Here is a 26,062-nt window from a genome sequence, read left to right on the forward strand (position 1 = left end):
GGTAGGTATTTTAGAAACCTAGGTGGTAGGTATTTGTTTCTTTCTTTTTAAATACGAGAAAATTAAAATCCATCCAGTTTGAACCCTGCTTAGGATTAATTACATGACTATTTAGATTGCTTTTCTGTCACACTATTCTGTGATTTTTTTAATTCTCTTATTTCTATAAGTGAAAATCTGAGTTAAAATCAACTACCTTCCCAAATTCACTTGGGTGTATATGGTATATATATATCTATCTATTCCAGAAGAATAGAAAGAAAATCATGAATGTCATAATTTTGTGTCATACAGAAATAGTCTATCAGAAGCAAAATTATATGGAGGGGTTAAATGTATATTTCCAACTGAATATTGGACAAGATGTGACCATAAATCAATGAGGCTGAATTTCAGAAAAACATACCAGAAATTCCTTAGTCAGATGCAAAATTCTACATCAATGTCCTTACCTGGAATTTATACAGTTAGCTCCAGTGATACGTTCACTGCTCAAAATATTTATAAAGTTTTTTTTTTGGAACTGTCTTAAGAACCAGTATATATGAGACAACACACATGCACATAAATCAATTACCCAAAAAATCAGTCTCATTAGTTTATAGTTACATCCTATATTTTTGACCAAAAATGGCAATACCCATCTTGATCACCCACCTTATTCATAAGACTTGGCTCCAAGTGTCTTTTGCTTGTTTCCAAAATTCAAATTCACCCTCAAAAGACGAAGATTTGCCACCACTGAGGATATTCAAAATAGTATGACGAGGTTCTAAAGATAATTCCAAAAGTGCTTTGAGCAATGGCAGCATCATTGGGATAATGGTATAGCCTCCCAACGTGACTTCCTTGAAGGAAAGAACACTCATGTGGATGTGTAAGTTCTGGTATGTTTTTGAATTTTTTAAAATAAATCAATATTGTTCCTTCATAGTCACATCTCTTAAATGAGGGGGGAAAGTAAGCATAATATTAAATATAAACTTGATCTCTCTAACAATAATGCCATTTTTAATACTTCCCCACATGTATACACCTTTCATAAGCTTTGCATTAAGAACTTTTTTAAAAAAAAATAGAGTCTTGGATATAATACAGAGTAGCACCGCCAATTTAGAAAACTAAGCAGTACTTAAACATGCCTTCCACTACGATGCATGGGAAACACAAGACTTTGCTTACTTTTTCTTACCTGTAAACAAGGGTGTCATCATAAGTACCATTGTACTGGATCTGAAACATACGTATTCCAGGGATATTTCTTTGAAAGTTAAATTTAAGTAGTGCCGTAGATGATGTTGCTTCTGCCACCACAATCTTATCTTGACTCATTTTAGTGTCACCATTGCTACTGCTTGCATTTGAACCTGACTTAGTAGAAGTCGAAATATCTGAAGAACCAGGGTCAGGCTCATGGATATGGTTTGTACTATTTAGTATATGGGGGAGTTTAATTATATGAAGATCCACTGTTTGAGTGGCTTCTCCAGCAGGATTGGAAGCAATGCAGGTAAAAGCACCTGTATCTTTTACAGTTGTTATCATAATGTCCAGTGTTCCATTGTCATACACCAGAGATCTTGTTGCATTTGAAATAAGCTTTCCTTCAGGAGAAATCCAATGAATTGCAGGTTCAGGATCTCCTCTGGCTTTGCACCTCAGTGTTGCCCTCTGACCTTCCAGGACTCTCATCTCATGTGTGTGGCGAGTAATGAGAGGAGGCTCACACAAAAACTCTTCCTCAGGAATTGACCAAAAATAGCGTCCGGTTAAAAGTGCTGGCGAAGCACACGTCTCTAAGTCGTCTTCTCTGGACAGACGCCTCAGCCACAACAACTCACAATTGCAATGCAAAGGGTTTCCACCAAAACTTAATGCAAATGTCGATGGGCTTATTATTCCTGAGGTTGCTAGTACCTGAGCTCTCTGAAAGAGAGGGTCAGGTGGTAGCTTCTGCAATTTATTTGATGTTACATCTAGTCGAGTCATCTTGTGCAAGTGGGAGAAGGTTCCTTTAGGAATGTTATCAATCATGTTGTGATCCAAACTGAGGGTGTGCAAGCTAACCATTTTTTCAACAGCATCCCAAGGAATTGTTTCTAAATTGTTATAGGACAAATCCAGCTCTTCAAGGGCAAATACATCATCAAATGCAGTTGAAGAAATCAAAGTCAGCTGATTGTTGTTCAATATCAAATGATGGAGATTGGAAAGCCCACTGAACATGTCATTTGTGATTTTAGTCAATCTGTTGCTATTCAAGTGGAGTGCCCTCAAATTCCGCAAGTCAGCGAATGCATGAGGTGTAATGAAACTTATTGTATTCCGAGACAGAGTCAGATCCACCAAGCTAGTCATATTGGCAAAATCTTTCCTTTTAATGTTTGTAACAAAATTGTCTGCCAACCGCAGTTCTACAGTTCTTCTGTCAATGTTTGGTGGAACAAATAAAAGCCCTTTCTTGGCACATAAGGTTGCAAGATTCGGAGACAAAATCTGACAGACACAGCGTTTTGGACAGATCTGAGCTCTCACAGCTATGCCAATGAAAAACAGATAAAAAAGAAATTTTTCCATTGTAGATCAGATGTAAGACCCTGTTAAGATAAGACACAAAATAAATTGTTAACAACCAATCCCTTGATGAGTATTTAGGTTTTACTAGAATAATCATTTAATGCAAATAGGAATCCAGAAACAAGTTATTTCTTAACAAACGAGCAAAAGAGATCTACTTAAACTGGACACTAGTAGATAGTAGGAAAAATACATACACACATATGTTTGTATGTATGTATGTATATATACATACGCAAATATATATATACATACATATATTTATATGTTTTGCAGCTTCATATTTGAAATCAAACTGAAAAACAAAGAAGTCAACAAGTTGTCAGAAATTTGTCAATTAAGTGTTATTAAGTGTAAAAGAAAGCATGGACATTCAGTCCCAGGGAGGGTGAGAATCCAGGCAAATATCCCCTAAACTTTAAAAGCGTCTTGTTCTGCAAAAGAAAATTCAAAGCTTAATTTGAATTTAAGGATTATAAAGTAGTTAAGGATAATAAAGTAGTTCAGTTTACTAGACCGAGTAAACATGCACATATAAATGAGATATTTTTAACTGAGTTAACTGTGAGTCATAATATTTTGAAATAACTAACTGATTAGCTTTTACATGTCTTGACAAACTTGGAGACAGACCACCACCATATCCTCACTGCATGCCTCATGCTCAAAATGAGTAAGGTTGAACATTTATCAAAAATAGTTAAACTTCTTACATAATTAACTATTTTACATGAAATCGTGTTTTAAAGAAAATTTGTGTAAAGAAGTCACTAATATACTTGGGTTTAAAAAGGATATTATGGTCCTTTATCCTTTTTATAGAATCTTAATATATTGATATATTTCAAATTTTATTAAACATTTACAGTTTCACTTTTAGTTTTTAGGGTTCTTTTCTTTTTTTGAAGGGTTCGTACCTGATGGTGCTCAGAGTTTATTCCTGGTTCAGCACTCAGGGATAACTCCATGTGAAGTTTGGGGACCATATGGGGTGCTGGGGATCAAACTTGTCTTAGTCACGTGCAAGGCAAGTGACTCAAACATTGTTTTATTTCTCTACTCCCATCATTTTCAGTTTTATCTTAGATACATAGTTATAAACTAGTCCAAAAAGTAAAAAATATGCTATATTTATGTGAACAAAAGTTCTTATAAGATATTTACAATTTATTTATTTATTTATTTATTTATTTATTTATTGCTTTTTTTGGGTCACACCCGGCGATGCACAGAAGTTGCTCCTGGCTCTTCACTCAGGAATTACTACTGGCAGTGCTCAGGGGACCATGTGGGATGCTGGGGATTGGAAACCGGGTTGGCCGCGTGCAAGGCAAACGCCCTACCCGCTGTGCTATCGCTCCAGCCCCAAGATATTTAAAATTTTAAACAGGAATAGGTGTAAATAAACATTAAAAACAAGGTTTAATTAAATAGAAAGAAAGAAGTGCAATATAAGAAATTACTGTGCATATAATTTATCCATCTTTTAAACTAGAATATCCTTAGAGGTTTGCTTTAATTTATTCCTCTTTTCTGCTATGTAAAATATGATTAAAATTTATGCCTATTTTCTGCCATGTAGAAGTGATTAAATAAATATTATCCTTAATAAATGAAATATAATTTTACTTGTACAAAATATATAGGTAAACTCTGTGATTGCTCTCGAAGGCACATTTGAAATCACAAAAAAAGAAAAGAAAACCTGTAAGGCAAAAACTGTCATTTTGATTAAAATAAATGACAGAACAAAAAGGAGATTGAATTTATGGAACTGAGTTTCATAATGGAAGTGGATATCAGAATAAAGTACTCCTGTAAAATCGTTAGTAAAAGATAGGGCAAAAATACAATTAACAATGAACAAGTGATTTAAATAAAGAAGGGAGAGCAATTAAACAAGTGAAAACAAATCTCCGTGGTTTGTGAAAAAAAATTAGGAAGTCAATTTTAGCCGGAATCTTCCATTTCATGTGTAGTACCGTTTACCATTCACTGGCTAATGTAGCTATTGGTTTGCTTCAAAGTTCATAATAACTATGAATGAAACTGCTGTGCATACCTACATGAAACCTTTTTTATAGATGCTAAGTTTAACTCTTTTATGAAAATACTGAGAAGAGCAAAGCTATAAGATTGTATTCATTTTTTTTTAAGGAGATGGAAAAACTTTCTCAATGTGGTTGTGCTGTAATTTTCCCCAGCTCTATATAAATCCATTTTATTTCCTATATTTTCAACATGTGATGCTATCATAAATATGTCAGCTGTCTTTAAAACACATATGTGTCATTTTTTTCTATGGATGAGACCAGGAACTATCAAAAAAGAACGAAAACAATCAGTGTTGGTATGGCTGCTGGGAAAAAGGGACTCTCACTGCAGATGGGAACGTTGACTGGTTCAGTGTTTTTGGAAAACAATACGACATTCCTCAAAAGACTACAACTTAGTACAGCAATTCCAGCAATATAATTCAACTCCTGGGAAAATACTCCATAGGCCCCAAAACACAATGTAAGAAAGACATCTGCACTCCTATGTTCATTGCAGCATATGCAAAATAGCTAAAATCTGGAAATGACCCAAATGCCCAAGAACGGATGATTGGATAAAGAAACTATTGTGCACAATAAAATACTATTTGGCCATAAGAAAATATAAAGCTATGCAATTTGCTGACAAACAGAAGAATCTGGGGAGAACCATGCTAAGTAAAATGAGTCAGAAAGAGAAAGAATCAGTCATGGAATGATCTCACTCATATACAAGATATAAATGAACATAGTAGGGCAATAACTAACACCCAAAGACAATAGTAACAAAGAGCAGGAGATTAGAGGGTGCAGGGACAGGTCAAGCATGGGATCACAAAGAAAATGATAAATGGGAGTGGCCACTCTTGACCAGGGCTAGTTTCTGGAAGTAATATTCTGTAATAATAGGATATTCTGGTACAATATCCTACCAATGACAGTACTGTAAATCATGATGCCTAAAAGAGGAAAATTTTTTAAATGCCTATGATAATGGCAGATTGAGGGGCAGGAGGAAAGAACAGGCACATTGGTGGAAAGAGGTAGATTCTGATAAAGGGATTGGTGATGGAACATTGTACATTCATACCTAAATTATGATAAATAATTTTTAATACATGGTGAGTCAAAGTTTTTACGTAATAACAAATACAAATTAAGAAATATAATGTGGAATATCTTTTTATACTTCTTTTATACATTTCTATCTGCCTATATTTGTTGTTGTAGTCGGTTTTTAAAACTTTATTTTGCAGTCATAACCAGGGACAATTACTCCTGACTCTGTGCTTAGGGGATCACTCTTGGAAGGCCTTGGGGGATCCCATGGAGTTACAGGATTTAAGTAGGGTCAGTGACATACAGTGGAAGCTCCTTAACCCTTGTACTATCTCCCTGGACTATTTATATATTCTTTAGTGATATTTAAGTTAAGGTCCTTGGCCACTTTTACAATCATGTTTATATTTTGCAATATTATACAGTTTCAGGGGTTCTTTGTAGAATTTTTATAATCACCACTTATCACTTGTCTCTTTTTCAAATAAATTTTATCAGCATTTAGCTTGTCTTACCATTCTATTAGTGTTACCACTTGAAGAGATATTTTCAATGATATCAATTTTCAATGATATCATTTTCAATGATGCCTTATGGCTTATCACTTATTTATGGAACATATTTTAGGGTAGTATACAAGAAGACCATAACCGTAACTAGGGTCACCTAGGTATTTTATTATGGAATTTTATAGTATTATACATGACATTTGAGTCTCCAATCCATTAGCATTATTTTTTGTATGGGTTGTAAACTTATTCACTTTTCTTTTAAGTCACAAGAAAAACCAGTAATTCTTGCACCATTTGTTGAGAGAATCTTTTCTTCATTGCATCTCCATCTACTTTGTCTAAGACTTTTACAATGTCCACAGGGTATTTTTCTGAACACTTCTCTACTCTATTGATATATCTGTCTTTCTTTCACTAATATTGTATTCTATTACTGTGACTATAGTAAGCTGTGAAGTGAAGGAACATGGGTGTACCAATTGTCTCCTTCAATATCAGGCTAAAATGACTGTGGCTTTTTAAATCTTTTCATATGTACTTCAGAAACAATTTACTGATTATTCATATAGTGACTTTGAAGCTTAGGATTTTGTTATAGGGGCCATCTTATGTGTCTAATTTTAGTACACCTATTCTGTGAATTCAACCCCTGAGTTCAGACATGTTGCTATATAATATATAATCCTAGTAAAAGTGTTATTTGTGATCCCTGATGTCACAGAAAGATGTGCAGCATCTGGCATATTACAACCACGTGTGTGATTGTCACACACTAACTGTCACAACAAACACGCACATCTCCTGCCCAAGTGAGCACTGCTACTTTAATGTGTGAGCACCTCAACAAACTATGAAAACTATCATAATACCAACAACCAAATTTCCATAATTCAGAAAATCACAATAATACAACAAATAAGAGGAAAATAAATTTTGAAAACAATTGTTTTAAAGAATAGTTCACTTTGTGTATTTTAGATAGCATATTTTACCTGAAAAGACTTGTAAAATCGTGTTCCTGGAATTTTCCTTAAGATTTTCATGTCTTTGGGAATTTAGAGCTATAGGAGTGAGGTATTGAGGAGGGAAAGTGTTCTATAACCTTAAGATTAGGTTTGTCTTTTAGTGAACTTATTTCTTTGGACTGTAAACTTGAAATGCATTTTTCAACATTTTTCTTCCCTCTTAGGTGAGATGGTTGGCTAGACTAAACTATGACTGAATTCAGTTCTTCTACATGGCAAGATAGAACAGGTAGAATTAGTATTTCCTTTTCACAGTTGACATAGGATGTGATAAAGCTTCAGTAGATTAAGCTACTTGCTGAGAAGTACTAAGCACTTTAACACACCCACACCGGTTTTCAACTGTTTTACATACTAGATAGTGATTGAAATCCATTGCTCCAACATATTCAAAGGAGATATTCCTTCCACACACATTCGCATCCCCACAACACCCCTCCTCTCAACACAAACAACCCACTTCCCCCTTATTTAGAGACACATGAGAAGGAGAAATTGTTCTGGGGCTACTGCCAATTGAGTGATTGGAGGGGGAAAGGTGACTCCAAGTGGTGCACTGGGGACCATGTGGTGCCTGAGATCAAACCAGGTCTTCTGTATCCATAGAATGATCTGTAGTCCACTGGGTTATCTTTTTCAGTCTACTCTCAGTTGGAAGCAGGAGGAAATATTCTCAGATATTGCAGTGATATCTGGTGAGCCCTTAATAAAACTGGATTCTTTTTTACTTTTTTTCTAACTCCAGATTTGTCTGCTCTCAGTGTCTAGCAATTCAACATTACAGTCAAGGTTATGCTATCCTGGTATTGATTGCATTGTTGTTTCTGCACCGAGTCACTGTTCTAGTAAATTGAGGCTCCCTATATTTCCCATCTGTCTTTGGAGCAATGATTTGCCCTGTGCTCTCCCTTCAGGACAGATAAACAGTTGATGCTTTTCAGGCAGTTCAACACAGTTCAAAGTTTTTACTGTTGTTATATGGAGTAGAAACTTTCAAATTCTTACATGCATTATTAGGAAACAAGAAGTTTAACAGCATTTTAATAACAATGTATAGATTATTGTTTATAAATAGAAAAATAAATATTTTATATAAAAAGTAGCTTCTCTTATTTCATACCCACTCGTGTTCATGAGGGACATGATTTTTTTTTTTTAATGGGGAGGATGTTAAATGGATGTTTGGATCATGTTTGGCAGTGCTCAGGGCTTACTCCTGATCTATAATCAAGGATCATTCCTGGCAGTGCTCAGGACATAATATGCCATGCTGAGGATTGAACGGGAGTGTGCAAGGACAGTGGCCTAAACTGTGTACTGCTTCTCCACCCCCAAGGCATGGAACTTATATCTAGAAAACAAAGATAAACAGAGAACAGAAACAATTTTTTATATCTCTACATTTAAGACAACGGAGAATGAAGGAAAAAGAGAAAAACTTTCATGGCAAGCCGCCCAGACTTTCTGCTTTGGAAGACTGGGTAAGCAGAAGAAATGAAAGAAAGAGTCACTCAGGGATTGCTTTGCTGTAAAAGATTGACAGAACGGAGGGAGTGCCAGACCCTTAACTTTCAAACAGATTTTTATGATATTCATCCCTAGGAAGTTTGAGATGGTTTACTTTGGAAAAGTGAGAACATCATAAAGGGACTCTTTCCCGTCACATAATGCTGAGTATCTCAGTGATAGTCAGAAGTAAAACAATCCAGGATAATATTAGATCACAGAGCAATCCCATTTTCCACTTAAAGCTGAAAGCAGAGTTGTAAAGCAGGGGCATCTCCATGTTTTGGAAATCAGTTGGTTCACCGGTGAAATCCAAAAGGATCTCCAAAATCACCCTGGCAGTAAGATGCTATGCCTTACTCAATAAGGACTGTCCATCATACTCTCAAACTACTGGATACGGTTATAAACTCAAGAAGCTTGAATGAAGGTAACACATTTTAATATTTTTTTCTTTACTGTTAATCTAAATTTAATGGATTATAGTATAATCTCAGTTTGTATCACAATATCCTGGAAGTCATCTATTAAAATATATATGAATATATACATAATATTATATATAGCATATACAATATTTACATGGAATTTTATATATACAGGGAATTTCATATATACAGGAAATTTTCTCTCCCTCCTCTGAGCAGAGCCTCTACAGTTGAAGACCTCCAGAACCCAGCCATGGCCATACTCAGGGCCACTCTCCACATGTTCAGATGAGCCTTATCATGGGGGAGCCGGCATGAGGAACCCAGGTGTGCAAGACCTGGGGCTAAGATCACCAAGGCTGCTCAGATTGGGACTGGGACTCTTTTACCCAGATTCCCCATTTTCCAGTAGCTAGGCAGTCACGCCCAAAGACTGCCCACAGCGCCGTGTAATACCATCAACAGCCAACATCCAGAGACTATAAAACCAAGCTCCTGGAATGATGCAGCTGCGAGGTATCTAATAGCCAGTTCTCCCTCTTGGAGAACCTGACAAGCTACCGTGGCATATTCATATCCCAAATACAGTAACAAATATATATATATATATATATATATATATATATATATATATACCTCTCAGAGACCCCGGCAAGCTACCGAGAGTATTCCGCCCAGACGGCAGAGCCTGACAAGCTGCCCGTGGCGTATTTGATATGCCAAAAACAATAATGATAGGTCTCATTCTCCTGACCAATCGTTGAGAAAGACGAGTAAGGAGAGGTTACTAAAATCTCAGGGCTGAGTGTAATAGGGATGTTACTGGTGCCCACTCAAGTAAATCGACAAACAACGGGATGACAGTGATACAGTGATATACATATATCTTTGGGGGTTAGAGAAATAGTAGGTGGTAGAGCACTTGCTTTGCATGTGTCCCACTAGGGTTTTATCCCCCACACCCCAGATGATGCCCTGAGCCTTGTCAATATTGATCCCTGAATGCAGAGCAAGGAGTAATCCCTGATCATGACTGAGTCTGAACAAAAATTTAATCGACCTTCCTATTGCTATGTTTTTATTGTAAATATGCTGTACATACAAAGAAAACACACATGAACAAAGGGATGAGGCAGGGATTAAGACACTTTCTTTGCACATATTGAATCATCATTGTTTGGTAACGAGTACCTGCATACGGTTGCCAAAGCAATGCTCTCAGGAGTCTTGCACAGAACCAAGAATGGGCACTGAGTAAAACCAGCCCCCCAACCCCGGCTGCACTTCAATCAAATAAACACACACAGACCAATAAAACAACAATAAAAAAGGGGGGAGGGATCAACATTCAAAAACCACATTGAGAGAAGACACTATGTAGACATCCTAGATTTTAGAATTATCACTGAGTTTAAAAACATGTTTAAAATCTAAAATATGAGCAAAAATGGTGGAAAACATGTATGCCATGTGATATTTTAGCAAAAATGTGGAAACTGTAAAAATGCAATTACTCTAAAGTATGTGGAAATATTAAAAAATACTTATAGGCTAGTAGGCACAGCAGAGGAAAGTATCAGTATGCATGAAACTAGACTAATAGAAAAAATATAAATTCAGGTATGCTAATATAAAAAGAGTGTAATAAGAAATTATTTACTGGGATATGAGAAAACTCTATTAAAAAGGTTTTATAATAATAGTTGAAGTCCCCAAAGAAAATATAATGGATAGTGCTGAAAAAATACTTGAAGTAAAAAATAGTTGATTAGTTACCAGAATTTACAATAGAAATGGTATAAAAAGGCCAATGAAAATTAAGCTGATTGAAAATAAATTGCTAAATGGGGGCAGAGGGAAATTAGTAGAGGGAAGTGGGCACTGTTGAAGGGATTGTTGTTGACACAATGTATGCTTGAAACCCAATTATGAATAACTGTGATTTCATGGTGACTAAAAATAATAAAAATCAAATAAATAAATAAATTGTTAAAAATTAATATGAAAGAGAAAAACAAGAAAGTCAAAAGACAATAATAAAATAAATTACAAGTTTTGTGATTTAACACAGCTATATTTTTGATGATTGGCAAAATAAAATGGTAGAATACAATTAAAATCTAAAAAGTAAATGAATGCTTATCAATTTAAAACTTTTACCCAATAAAAATTGTGCTTTAAAAGAAAATGTATTTAAATGTTTTGCAGGCAAAAGATAAGAAAAATAAATTATATATATTATCAAAAAAATATAAGGGAAGAAGTTAATCATATAGAAGAAATAGAGAAAAATGAGTCAACTGGGAAAATAGAATATCAATGACAAGAATAAACACACAATTCTGTAAATACCAGTAGTACTTTAAAAACAAAGAGTGTCAAAAGTATTTAATATCTGAAAAATCAAATAATAATAGGTATACAAAGAAGAAAATAGATGAAGAAATAGGGGAAGAAAAGGTAAATTTGAACACTTGGGAACCTAAATAAAATATTTATATAAAGAACTTTTCATGATATTCTTTATATTCTTGCTCTTTTTAGTAATTATGAAATTGTGATAATTAAAATGAAATAAATATATAAGAAAATGCAAAGAAAGAGTGTAAGAAAATATTCAAAGATTATGACAAAGATATTAGAAAGTCTAATAATATGAAAATATTCACAGTATCAAATTAATTGCAAATCTCAACCAATATTATCATTATCCTACCTTACCCAACTATCAATAAAAACATACCAATACAAATTTTTGTGAGGATAAAAAAAGAAATAGAATTCCTATCCACTACTGGTGAAACTTCAAATTTTACAATAATTTCAAGAGTTGTTGAGATGTTTTCTTGTGACATTAAACTTATACCTACTTAGCAATTTACACAGCAATACTCTTTACATATTTATCCGTGAAAAATTAAAATACAGGTATTCAAAAAGATATGTCCAAGAATGTTCAAAACAGCTCTACTAATATTAATCATAACTTGGGTACAAGAGAGATAGAATAGTGACAAAGGTGCTTGCCTTCCACACATTCAACTTGTGTTTGATCTCTGGCACCTCATATAATTCCCAAGAACCAGGACTGATAACAAACACAAATACACACACACACACACACACACAAGAATTGTAAAAGTGTTGTATTTGACACAACACAAATTCCTATCAACTTGAAAGTGATTAAGAAATTGTATTATATTTGTACAACTAAGCTAGCCATAGTAAATGAAATGTTATCAATATCTACATGGTTTTGTTATGGCTAGAATCTTCAAAAAGATTTGAAGCCTTAATCCTAACTCATATAAATGTAAGTGCATTTGGAAATATGGTCTTTGAGGATGATCAAGTAAAAATAAGGTCACTGGTGTAGGTTAACTCAATATGGCCATATCCTTGGAGTGTCAGAAGAATTTAGACATAGAGACTGACATGCACATAGGCAAAACAATGGGAATTATTCTCAAGAAAAGAAATAGCTAAGGCTGCCAGAACCTAGGAGAGAAAAAAAGAAAATATTCTCTTTCACAATCCTCAGAGAAACAATAAAAGAATCAAAGAAATTCCTTATATTAATTTGCTATAGTTGCAATAATAAAGTACCACAAACTGGATGATTTAACAGAAATGTATTGCCCTGCAATTCTGCAATTTAAAAGTCCAGAAACAAGGTGGTGTCTACTTGATTTGGTAGATAATGTACATAATTCTAAACTTTCCAATTCTGATGTAATTTGTTAACTATATACTAAAATGCAATGTACTTTATTTATGCAAATTTGACTTCAATGTGTTATTATAGTTTAAAATAAGAAATATGGACCCTCCATCATTTTTCCAATATTTATCTCAAGTGAAGAATATGTAGAGTAAAGCATTTTGTTAGCTAATGATAATCTAGACAAATTTTAGAAACATGTATTCTGTTTTTTTTATGTCATGTATGTTTAAAAGCTGTGATGAATTGGATACCATTTCATAAATGGATTGACTTTATCGTAAGGTAACATATATACTTCCTGATGTGATCTCTCTACTGACCTGATATTAGAAAGTAAGAGCATGCTTAGAATTAAATGTGGATCACTTTCTTCAATTTATTGTATGATTCTTGGATGTAATGAAAAATATATATAAACTGTATTTATTGAATTCATTTTTTCCTTTATCATCTTAGGAAAATTGGAAGTTTTAAAATTGGTAAAAGATGATAAGGAGTAATATAAAGCAAAAGAAATCCACTTCCGACAAATTTATTTTCTAATCCTGTGCATAGTTATTAAATTGGTAGATAATAATTTGAATAAAATTAACATGACTATAAAAGCAGAGTACTAGTCATATTTTGTTTGAATATGGGGCTGGAGCAATAGCGTAGCTGGTAGGGTGTTTGCCTTGAATGCAGCCGACCCGGGTTCGATTCCTCCGCTTCTCTCGGAGAGCCCAGCAAGCTACCAAGAGTATCTCTCCCGCATGGCAGAGCCTGGGGAGCTACCCATAGCATATTCAATATGCTAAAACCAGTAACTAGAAGGCTCACAATGGAGATGTCAGTGCTGCCCGCTCAAGCAAATCAATAAGCAAGGGGATGACAATGACAGTGACAGTGTTTGAATATGTGATTTAAAGTATATAAATATCATCAATCCCACCACCCTCATTCTTTCCTAGTTAAGTGAAACTATTTATTTCCCTAGTGAACAGTAGGGCTGTATCTCAGTAAATAATGCTACAGATGCAACTTTTTAGATAATATTTACACTGTTTGATAGTATGTGTGCTTTCAAAAAATTCCCTCAGACACAAAGCACCACATTTACAAACAAAAAAGAAAACTGGAAAATGATTTTTAAGTACTTTCTCCATATTTGCAGCCCATCACTGTTACATAGCATATGCTCAAGAGAATCAGTATTTATTTCTCAGCTAGAATAGGGTATAAAAGCAAATTTAGATTTCACACCCAACTGAGACAATAATCTATTCTCTGCAGAAACCAATATGGTACCAATATATATTTTGGCATTAAAGAAAAGCCACTGGGCATCTCAGGAGCAGCAATATCATTTATCAGCACTCTACTAATTCAATTAGAGTTCCATTTCTCAGAATAATGCTTGTGACATATGCTAATTAGCTATTTTCGGATGTCAAATTAATGGTTTTATAAAAGAATATTTTATAACTATGTAAATAATGAAAAACTTTTGATAGCTTCACTTCAAATATTGTAGATTTTCTACCTAACACTTTTCTATATGCTATAATTATAGCATCATAACTCCATTCTTCAGTAAAATACAAACTGAGAATATTCTGTTTGACTTTTTTAATTCATACCTTAAAATATGATAATTATAACCTAAAATAATTATCCTTTAGTCTTTGATTATTACAGTTGTATAAAATTCTAAATACATTTAACATCATAAATTTTAATTCTCCCATGGATCCATTCACTCCTTTTTTTATTTTTTGTAGGATGTATTTAAAATTTGCATCATATACAAAGTATTTTGTTAGAGTCCAATGTATTTAGAAGGCTAGGTTAGTACTTGGATAGGAATATTTACTATTAGAAGAAAAACTCAAAAGTTGTAAGTTAACATATGATTTGATATTAAAATTTACATTATTCTGATGACTCTGCAAGGTCATTTAGACTTTTATTCTCAACTATGTGTTGGTATATTCACATTTAAATAATGCATTGCATATTTGTATATACACATCATTTTGCGAAATTATTGCTGAGAGGTCAAACAAACCAAATTTTTAAAAGATGGTACTATTTCTTAAAAAGAAACAAGCATGATAGAAATAATTACTTTATCAATGAAAATCAGATGGTCTGGACACGTAATTCGATTTGGAGATGACTGCTGACGATTGCTGTTACCGACTGGATTCCCTTGAGACGTGAAAAGAACACCTGGACGCCCACCTATGAGATGGTCAGATTTCTTCATCAAGATTCTGAACGAATGGTTTTGAGGGGTTTGAGGCTCTTCGTGTTCCTGGAAGGAGTAGACACCATTGGGCTACACTTGCACACGACACAGATGATTGGAGATGTTAATGTCGCCCACTCGAGCAAATCAATGAGCAAAGGGATGATAAGTGATACAAGTGATCAATGAAAAAATGAGATTGAGATATTTGTGACTTACACTTAAACCACTTTACTAAACTACAGTCCTTTACTGCATGGGGTTTTACCATGTTCTTTGTACAATGAATAGATGCATATAGATCTGTATTTCATTGCTTTTTAAGATTGACGTGAAAGCTATATTTGAAGATATTTTACATATGTACAACACTTAACTTTGCTTTGGTTTCTGGGCCACACCCAGATGTGATCAGAGCTCACTCCAGACTCAGTGACCAGGCATCACTGCTGGTAGTGCTCAGATCACCATATGCAGTATCTGGAATTGAAACAGAGCTGGTTGCGTGCAAGCCAAGTGCAACCTTTGTTGTATTACCCCTTTGGGCCCAAATGCTTTAATGTTGGGTGCTTGTCTTGCACACAGCTTACCTAGGTGTGATCCCCAGCATTCCATATGGTCCTCTGAGCACTGCCAGGAGTAATTCCTGAGTGCAGAGCCAATAGTAATCCCTGAGTAATACTTAGTGTGACCCAAAGCTAAACATTTTCAAAAATTGCTACTAATAGAAAATAAGATGGGTGTTTTATGAAATATCAAATATCTGTACGTACCCCATTTAAAATGACATAATTCCATATAAAGCCATTATATATATATATGCTCCCAATTTATATGATATAAAATTCAAGTAATTCTAAATAATTCTTGACATGTTGAAACTATACAAAAATTATACTTTCCCTAAGATAAAATGTGGTTTACTAATAGTATTCACCATGTTTTTATGGTTATACAGCACTCAGATATGAAAATTGTTGATTTCCACACTGTCATGTTGATCCCTTAAATTTCCTAAGTTAACTCCTTAAATTTAATACCTTAAATATGTTTATTTATTTTCCCAGTACCTCTTAAAACAAGAATAAATTTAAGGGGAGCTTATAGTTTTCTATGTTGGGAATTAAAGGTGACTTGGGATCTAAATGACATTTAATTACAGTCCTTTATTCAGTCAAGACATGACTGGTTACCCATATACTTGGATCCAAAATCTAAGAGTTATTTTAAGAATATAAATTCTACCTCATAGAAGGGAGACTAATTTCTGTGTATTAAGAGTTTTATATATCATCTCACTGATCTGTGTTGATTTGTCTTTTTCTCAGCCATATAAAAATCTGATTTACAGAGATTCTATAATGTCATTGAGGCAAGTGCTACTAGCAGCCTTGAAGAACAATTCACTCTGTCTTACAGAAAATTGCTTGAAGAGAAAAAGCAGCCTAAAACAATCCAGTGCTATAATATCCTGGAAACTCCTAACAGTTATAAGACTAAGTATTTTAAGTTGGGTTAGCAGCACAGGTGGCAAATATGTCTGAAATAAATCATTGTTGATGGTAAGCCCCCTTTATAGATGTTCATATATTACCAAAGATTTGCAAAGGGGTTAAGGTTAAATGTTTATAGAAGTGTAAAATTACATTTAAATTTTCAACTAATAAAGAAAGTAATGTCTCTAGTTTATATAATTTATGTGGGCAGTAGATGGTAACTTTTTAGCAAAACTATCTTGTTATCCACTGTGTGTCAAATTATAAATTTTATTTTTTATTGTGCCAGTGATGTTCAGGGCTTACCGAGATTCTGTGGTCAGGACTCATTGCTGGCAGTGCTTTGGGGAACATATGTTGTATCAGGGATTGAATCTGGGTCAGCCATATACAAGACAAGTGCCTCACTGTCTATACTATCTCTCTAGCTCAAGTTCGGAATTTTAAAGGGGAAATGAAATTAGAGATAACCAACTTCCTTGTCTGATAAAGTAATTGAAAGTATACTATGTGAAAGAGAACAGAGGAGGGCTGGAAAAATCAGAGAATGGAAGAAGATTCTGTGAAAAATAGTTAATGTAGTTGGTGTTCATACCAATCCTAGAGCCACATAATTTACTGGGAATATATCAGATAAAGAGCAATTCATTTACTGTAGCTTTATACTGTGGTTCTCCGTCAAGTTTAAAGTGAAGATGATTTGTACCCCTGTACCTCCCACAGTATCTTTTGGGAAAGGCGAAATTTTCTCCTTCGTTCCTTCGTTTCCTTCCTTCCTTCCTTCCTTCCTTCCTTCCTTCCTTCCTTCCTTCCTTCCTTCCTTCCTTCCTTCCTTCCTTCCTTCCTTCCTTCCTTCCTTCCTTCCTTCCTTCTTTTCTTCCTTCCATCCTTCCTTCCTTCCTCCTTTTTTTCTTTCTTTTCAGGTAAAATGAACTGACATTCCATATGTAGGCTGGTATTGAATAAGGAAACAATTTCAGCTAATGTTTGAAGACATTAGTTACCTAAAAGTCCAACCTGGATTTAATAGAGAGGTCTCCCTTTCTCTTGCATCTGATTAGAAGATGATCAAGTTTCAATGGACACATGAGAAAACAAAGGACCACGATATGGGTTCTTGCAAATGTGAATGGCATTGAAGTCCTTATACCACCATCACATAGTACTAAACAATGCCCATTTTCTTCCAATTTCTAAGAATACTGCGTATCTCATCTTGGAATCCATCATGATTTTATAACAATTGAAATGAAGTGTTAAAACACAAGATTTTATGTTCCTAATATCTCAAATCTAGTAAATGATTGAGCTCCCTTTCCACATTTTTTTTCTTTTTTGTATTGCCAAAAATGAAAAAGTCTCTGAGACTTTGTGATGTCATTCTATCCATTATGTTTGCTTCCCGATGGTGTTCAACATTTCAAGTAACTAGTCTCAGTAGTTATATTGGCTCTACTATGCTGTTGCCATAGCAATTAAAATAGCACATTTGTGAAGCAATGTAAGCAGGCTGATCAGCAGAGATGGTGTTTGACACATTCAAGCATCTAGAAAATCTGAATAACTCTGGGGAAAAAATGTAGTTTATATTTTCTGATGACATTATCATGGGTATTAAGGTATCAAGTTATCACCAAGGAAAATCAAACTGAAAGTCTGAAAGATGTAAAGAGGTAATAAAGACATAGAACAGAGGAAAAACTGTATTAACTGAGGGTTTAAATACTAAATATGTGTGTGGGTGGAAAGTTCCGGGAGTACTCCTACAGAAATATTTTGACAAACTAACACCATATGGAAGCTTTTAAATCACTGAAAGTGATGTCTTTCTCTATTCTGTGTTTGTGTGTGTGTGTGTGTGTGTGTGTGTGTCTTTTTTTCCTCCAACCTTATACCCTCTAATGTCCCTTCTCTTTCAGAAATATAGACCTTCCTCATTACACAATCTCCTTCCAATTTTACTGATATTGCTTCACCCTATACAATATAATACTGGTGTTTTGCATATTATAAGTTAATTTCATGTAAAAATTTTATCCTCATTTACATAAACAATTATAAATTTATGGTATAACTTACTAAAAGATACAAATAGATGACACAGAAACCTGGAATTTTTCCATTTCAATGCTAAATTGGAAATTTGTGTGATTTATGTTGATCTGTATTAATACAAAAATTATCATATCTGTCACTGTCACTGTCACTGTCATCCCATTGCTCATTGATTTGCTCAAGCGGGCAGTAACGTCTCCATTGTGAGACTTGTTACTGTTTTTGGCATATCCAATATGACACGGGTAGCTTGCCAGGCTCTGTGTGAGGGCGAGATACTGTTGGTAGCTTGCCTGGCTCTCCGAGAGGAATGGAGGAATGAAACCTGGGTTGGTTGAGTACAAAGCAAACGCCCTACCCATTGTGCTATTGTTCCAGCCCTTTTCATATCACATCTACAATTGAGAATTTGATTTTATCTCTTTATTTTTTTTGTTTGTTTTGGGGCCATACCCAGGAATGATCAGCACTTACTCCTGGCTCTGAGCTCAGAGGAACCCATATGGGGTGCTGGAGATTGAACTTGAGTCAGACGCGTGTGAGGCAGACACTACCTCTGTACTCTAGTTCCAGCCCCTTGATTTTCTCATTGAACTTGATTTTGCTGCTACTATAGTATTTCCCTCTAATATACTTCACAATCTTTTCCTTGTTTTAAGAATAGCTGGCTCAAGGAATTAATTTCTAAAATTATTGGTTAAATTTTTGTTATTTACTAAATAAAATACCTTAAGAATCCTTCTAAGCCCCAGCAATGCTCAGGGCTTATTTCTTCTTTCTGGTTCAGTGTCCAGTGGTCATTCCTGACAGAGTTCAGAGGGTCATATAATACACAAGATTGAACTGGAATCAGTTGCATTCAAGGCAAGTACTGTCTCTTAATCCTGCCATTGTCCTTATTCTGTGTTTCATAAAACAGCCTGAATGAGCCTGTTAAAAGTTGAAGCTGATCAAACACGAATCCTGGCTTCTCATCTCACTTGGGGGAAATGTTTAAGTCCTTTTAATGGTGGCAAACTCCTGGTTATGTAAGAGGACCTTAAAGCCCCAAATTTCTCTCACTAAGTTGATTAAATGATTGCACCTTACTAAAATCGAAACCATACATAATTAAAACTGAGATTGTTTCCTTTCCCCATTTGAACCCTTCATTATAGAGTGACTGTGGCAGTTATGATCCTGAGACCAGGGACAGGAGAATAAGAGAATGCATGGTCAACAACTTTTAAGATGTTGTAAAGCTGGGTGAAATTGAAATCTGTGACCACGACTACAGACTACTGAATCCCTTGCCAGTTTATGAACTGGTTGGTAACACCTCCAATGAAACTTCAAAGACCATTCCACCCAAAAAAGTGAGTAGACTTGGATTAGAGAGTTTGTATCTTCTTTTCTCTATTTACTAGCAAATAAAATGTATTTTTCTTCTATGATTAACTTCAGGGGGATGAGATGTGAGAGGTGTAGCATTGATACGCAGTGAAAACTACTCTGGTTCTGTTTAATCCGATTTTAACAAACTTGGCACTTGCTATTTGTAGAACAAATGTGCAAGCTATTGCACAAGACTGCATTCTCTTTTTTGTCTTCCTGGATATCATCAGTCATTTTAATGGATATTTGTAGCTAAACGTCTTAGTTCCAGATTTCTTTTGTTTGAAATGTAATTATTATAGCTTAGATCACATGGCTTATAGCAGTGTTAATGTTTATAGTTTTGCTATGCACAGTTAGCACACTTAAGCACCAACAAAATACATAGGAGCCTTAATTTAAATGTCATCTTCAGAGTACTCTACCAACTTAAATTATACTTCCTCAGTTGCTTTGGTAACTGGTTGATTTTCTGGCTCTGGCTCCACCTAGTAAAATGTTTTTTTCATTCTGTTCAAAATCATTATATCCTCATTACCTAGAGGAGATTTTCGCTAAAATGTCTATACATCAATTTTTGTTGAATGAATGAAAATTAAAGTCCAACTATGATCACATGTCTGAGAAATTAAAGAGCTTAATAACTCAGATATCAACAAAATATTATTTCTAAAGCAGTTATGTCCCATTTTCCCCTTCCTTTGTTGTAATTTGATGAAACAACCTATCACAAACTTAGCTGCAGTCCTTCAGGAGCACCATCACATAGACATGATTATGTGGTGATGCTCCCTCGGACTGCACATTTCTACTGGTAGTGCTCACATACACTTGGTTGTGGCACAGTGGGACACAACTAGCAGTTCTATTTGTATAACACTTTGGCACATAGAGTGGCTTGGGATGGAAGTTGAGGTTTCATACCTGCCACTTGAGCTATATTTATGTGACCTTGATCATAGTAGTTAAACGTAATTTCAGTGCTGTCAGGAATGCAAAGAAGATATTCCCAAACTGATAAAGGGAATAGATGTCCAGAATTTTATGACCTTTAAATAAAAAAGATTCTGTAGACTGGTAGTCAGTTTAAGTGTAAAATGGAGAATAAGATAAAAGTCCCGAATTGATAGACTTTGGACAGAAGAGAAAAGCTGATTAATTCCACATCTTTAAAATGTGAGAGAAGTGATAGATTAATCACATGACATGATGTTTTGCTGTATTTTGGTTAGTACAAGATTTAAGAAAATCTTAAATAACATTTATGCATTTTGCAAATGTTTGTAGTTTAGTTTGTTTTACCTTCCAATACTCCACTAAGCTAGGCTATGCCTGAAGGTGCAAGAAGCAATTTTATTCACCTAAAATTTAAGTAAAATATTAAGAATAAAAACAATGGCTCATTTAGATGCTCATAACTGGAAGCAGCAGTGGTAAGAGTCATCATAGTAGCAGGTTAGCAAGCAATAATAAAAGTAACTATGCAGAAAAGCCCATTATCAACTCAGAATGAGTTACAATAAATCAATTTGGTGACTTTTTAATCAAGCTATGTGTTTGTTTCTGGCTCATAAAGAAGTGGAGCTTCTAAAACATAGTGGCTTAAATAACTGTGTCATGAAAAAACAGATAAGCAACTATTTATATAGGGCACATACTATTATGGCAGAATCTTGCACGGCAGAGCCTGGCAAACTACCCGTGGAATATTCGATATGCCAAAAACAGTAACAATAATGGGCCTCATTCCCCTGACCCTGAGTGCAATAGGGACAAATGGAAATGTAACTGGCACCTGCTCAAGCAAATTGATGAGCAACGGGACTACAGTGATATACTATTATATATTTGAGAATATGTATATGTGTATGCTTCTATATGCATATAGATGATGGTTGGGAGCTACAAGTTGTTAATTCAATTATTATTCTTCTCTCCTATTTTACAATTGAATCTCATATTTTACCTGTTTTATTCATTCAGGGTTTGAAGCATTTATTTTCTAGCTTTTTATCGCAATGAGTTATAATCATGTAAGTTTCTTCTTTCCAAAGAAAGATAAGTGAAATAATGACAAGAACTTTAGAGAGGGCTGCTAAAATAGAGATGACTGAGATGACTTGAACTCCACTCATATTTTTGTTCATCAACCTTCTTTTGAACTATAATTTGGAAGTGTTTGGAACTCAAACATTTAGAAATGTAAGATAGTTGAAAATATGGGGCAAAGAGGTGAACCTGGAGAGTTCTTATGTCAGTTGTGGAAGATTCATAAAATTAATTCTTATCTTTTGGTTGTGGTAAGCCACTTGGTTACATTTTAGCCACCTGCTATGAAAGGATGAAGTGACAACTTTATAGCTATAAAGACCAAGATCACCTTTACCTTGTGACAACCAGAATACCTAAATATTTTATGCTCTTAATTTGCATTTTCTTATACCTATAATAGTTTATGTATTGGGATAGTAACATCCTAAATTCAAAATATGTATTTTCTTGTACACAGGATATTAAGCAGGGTGATGTGGGCACAAGGAAGCAGCTCATCAGAAATTTCTGTTGGCTCTGCTTCCTCTCAGAAACCTCAGTTTTAACTCCAAAGAATAGTTTCTCCTTTCTTTTCACATAAAAGTGGCGTGTTCAAAAGTTAGCAGAGATGATCTTAAAGATGGAAACACTATTGATGGAGGAATTCTTGATTACCGTGGAGTTGTTCTACCAACTTTAACTTTCCTTGATAGATACTTAAACTATTTTTCAATCTGTTACTCACAGCCAGACTAATCTCAGTCAGTTTAACTATTAATAAAAAAATTAAAGAAACAAATACAAATATGATAAGAATAACTGGAGCTAAATATGCCATGGCTTGAAATATTTATGTATAGTATATGTAGAGTATAAACTTTAGAGACAGAACAGAGGGTTTGTGGTGGGGGAAGGTAAGACACTTGCCTGTGTGCTGTGCTGCCAACCAAGGTTCAATCTCTGGCACCACTTATGGTCCCCAAGCACTGCCAGGTATAATCACTCAGCATAAAACCTGAATTAAACCCTTAGTACAACCAGGTGTGGCCCAAATCTTCAGCCCCACCACCTCCAAACACATCAAAATACTTTTTAAATATATTGTCTAAATTGAAGACATACTTTCTGTAAAACAAAATTGTTGAAACAAGATTAGATTTTTTAATACTAATTCACACTTGCTGGCAGTAAGTCATATAAATATAAAAGTCATCTAGTATTTAAGAGATTATTTTGACAGGTATTGCTCTGGGCTATAATGATTCCCACAAATTGTCAAAAACAAATATTTTATGAAATGATCAAAGCAAGTAAACACACATAACATACATCTGCAATGTATCAGCAGGATGGCACTATTCATTAAATCCCTGAGGCATATCTTGAGAGTATGTTAGTTAAGACAGTTCGTTACTTTATAGAAAGTTTCTTTTTTAATTAGGCATTGGATTATTGACAGATATTCTCTATGAGAACAAAATGTAAAAATAGTGTTCTGACTTGGTTATTGATTCAATATGTGGAATAAATCCAATTACTGAATTACTTCCTCAGTTTTTGGCCTGGGCAATTGACTGGAGAGAGACATATTAAAGATCAGTGCTTTTTAACCACGGTTCTGTCGACCAGTGGTTAAAAGTTACTGGTACAGAAACAGAGCAGAGATAGCATTTTATGAAAAATAGTAAGTATGCTTAGGAAAAATATATTTGGAGGATATCACTATTGTATAAAATCAGGGATGGATAACACAGCAAACAAGAGGTTGCTTTCAAAGTCAGTGAGTATCTAATCCTTGAAGGATATGATGAATCTTGTTGGTGTGCAGAAATAGAAATATTTGATCTAAAATTACTTGATAGAATTCTAGTTTCTGCATTGGGAGCATATTTACTACTATTTAGCTATTGTTTTATACAATAACGCTTTATTTGAATTTTTATTTGTTTTCAAGTGTCAGTTGTCAAAGCCTATGTTATATACAATTTTAAAAATAAGATGATCTTGTACCTAGTACTTGCTTTTAGGGCTTTGAGAGCAGTGCCCGGTATCAAGTCCTCTAAAGTAATCTATGCACAGCTCATAGATAAGTAAAACATTTTCAGAATCAAATTAAGAAATATGTAGTATGTCATAATTTTACTGCAGTGTTGAAATGTATTTTTCCAACTTGAAGGGCTAGGAAATATATGGTTCCCTGGTCAAAGTTTTACCTGAGAGTTAAACACAGACAATACTTTGACAATAGTATTTGAAGACCTTAAGCAGGTGAGCCAGGCAAGATATGCCCAGACTCATTATAAACATGGATATTATAAACTATCAAGTTTCTGGTGATATATCTCAACAATAAAAAATACATATACACTACTTAGATTTAAAAGTGGGACATAATCTACTCATCTATCATTAGGTGATTCAACCTAGGTGATTCCATACGTGGTATATATACACAATGGAATATTGAAAGGAATACAGAAAGCATGCAATTTGCTACAACTTGGTTGGAACTGGAAAAAATGTTAAGTGAATTGAGCCAGAAGTAGAAGAAGGATAAACACAGAAAGATCTCACTTACTAGTAGTACACAGAATAACCAGATGAAGGAATGCAATTTACTAATGGCCCTTGCCTAGATCTCCTTAACCCTAGACATAGGGAGGAGAATAGGTCAGGAAAGAAATCAAGGGGGAAAGTAGCAAGATCCTTGGAACTGTATATGGTCTCTTAAGCACCTCCAGGAATGATCCCTTGAGTATAGAGCCAGGAGTAAGCCTTGAGCATAATCAGGTGTGGTGCCAAAATAGCAAAACAAAACAATACAAAGGAATTCCATTAAAAAAAAAAGCAGGGCAGTGCCTGGCGAGCTATCCATGAAGTATTCAATATGCCCAAAACAGTAACAACAAATCTCACAATAGAGCCATTACTGGTGCCCGCTCCAGCAAATCGATGAGCAACAGAATGACAGTGATACAGTGAATCATATTAAAGACTTTTCAGATAAAAGTAAAAAACATTCACTCCCTGTTGTATTTTATTTTATTTTTGGTTTGGGGGCCCTAACTGCGCTCATTGCTTACTCCTGGATCCATACTCAGGAATCAATCCTGGCAGGGCTGGGGGGACCATATACAGTGTTAGGGATCAAACCCAGGTCAGCTTCATGCATGTCCAGCACCCTATCCACCATACCATCTCTCTAGCTCCATTCCTTAACGCATGCTAGGAGGCTAATATTAGTTAAAAACAAACCTAGTAAGGACAACATGAAACAGAAAATGACATGTGGAGCCTCTCCTCATTATGGATCAAAAATTCCTAAGCCAACAATAAACTCAAAGTTCTTAAAATTAAAAAAAAAACAAAGAAGAGTAAAGACCACCAAAGAAGATATACACAAAAGGCTAACTTATTATCAGGAAAATGCAAAGCAAAATGAATTAGCTAACAACTGAGAAAATGACTTATATCAAAAAGATTATTCGGTGTTTGCTCAGTTTTACTCTGTGAGATCACTCAGAACAGAAACATCAAACAGTTTTTGAAGTAGTATTAAAAACAATGAATGAAAGTTGTCAGAGATGTGAAGAAAAAACAATCCCCATTCATTATTGCTAGGAATATACACTTGTACTGTCTGTAGGAAAAAGAGTAGGGAGACTTATTTTAAAAAATAAAATAATACAACCATTATTATGGTTGAGTAATTCCACTACAAGAACACTAAATACTAAATTAAAATGATTTCAAAGACAGCACACTTCTGTTTTGTGTGGTAAAATGTATGATAGTCAGGCTATGAAAACAACCAAATACCCAATGACAGAAGAGTGAATAAAGATTTGATAATGTACAACATGGAAATCTACTCAGTTATTAGAAAAGATAAAATACTTTATCCTGCTACAACATGGATAGACTTGGATTATGTCAGACTAAGCAAAACAAGTCATTAAGAGAAAATGATCTCACAGAGCAAAACTGATCAAATACTGAATGATCT

The 26,062-nt window shown here is 34.6% G+C and overlaps 1 protein-coding gene across 8 annotated transcripts in view; it reads right to left on the reverse strand.

The window, feature by feature from the left end:
• LRFN5 (leucine rich repeat and fibronectin type III domain containing 5) overlaps positions 1 to 26,062 on the reverse strand; it is a 272,499-nt gene that overhangs the window by 15,742 nt on the left and 230,695 nt on the right. For 6 of the 8 annotated variants that reach the window (XM_055130511.1, XM_055130509.1, XM_004612144.2 and 3 more), the window contains one exon: positions 1,193 to 2,597. In XM_055130511.1, coding sequence (XP_054986486.1) covers positions 1,193 to 2,577 — 1,385 coding nt within the window. In that variant the 5' untranslated portion in view covers positions 2,578 to 2,597. Of the gene's footprint in view, positions 1 to 657; positions 849 to 1,192; positions 2,598 to 26,062 lie in introns of those variants that run through there. The other 2 variants (XR_008629144.1, XM_055130510.1) reach the window with 2 other exon arrangements.

Source organism: Sorex araneus, chromosome 3, assembly GCF_027595985.1.
Source record: "Sorex araneus isolate mSorAra2 chromosome 3, mSorAra2.pri, whole genome shotgun sequence".
NCBI lineage: Eukaryota > Metazoa > Chordata > Mammalia > Eulipotyphla > Soricidae > Sorex > Sorex araneus.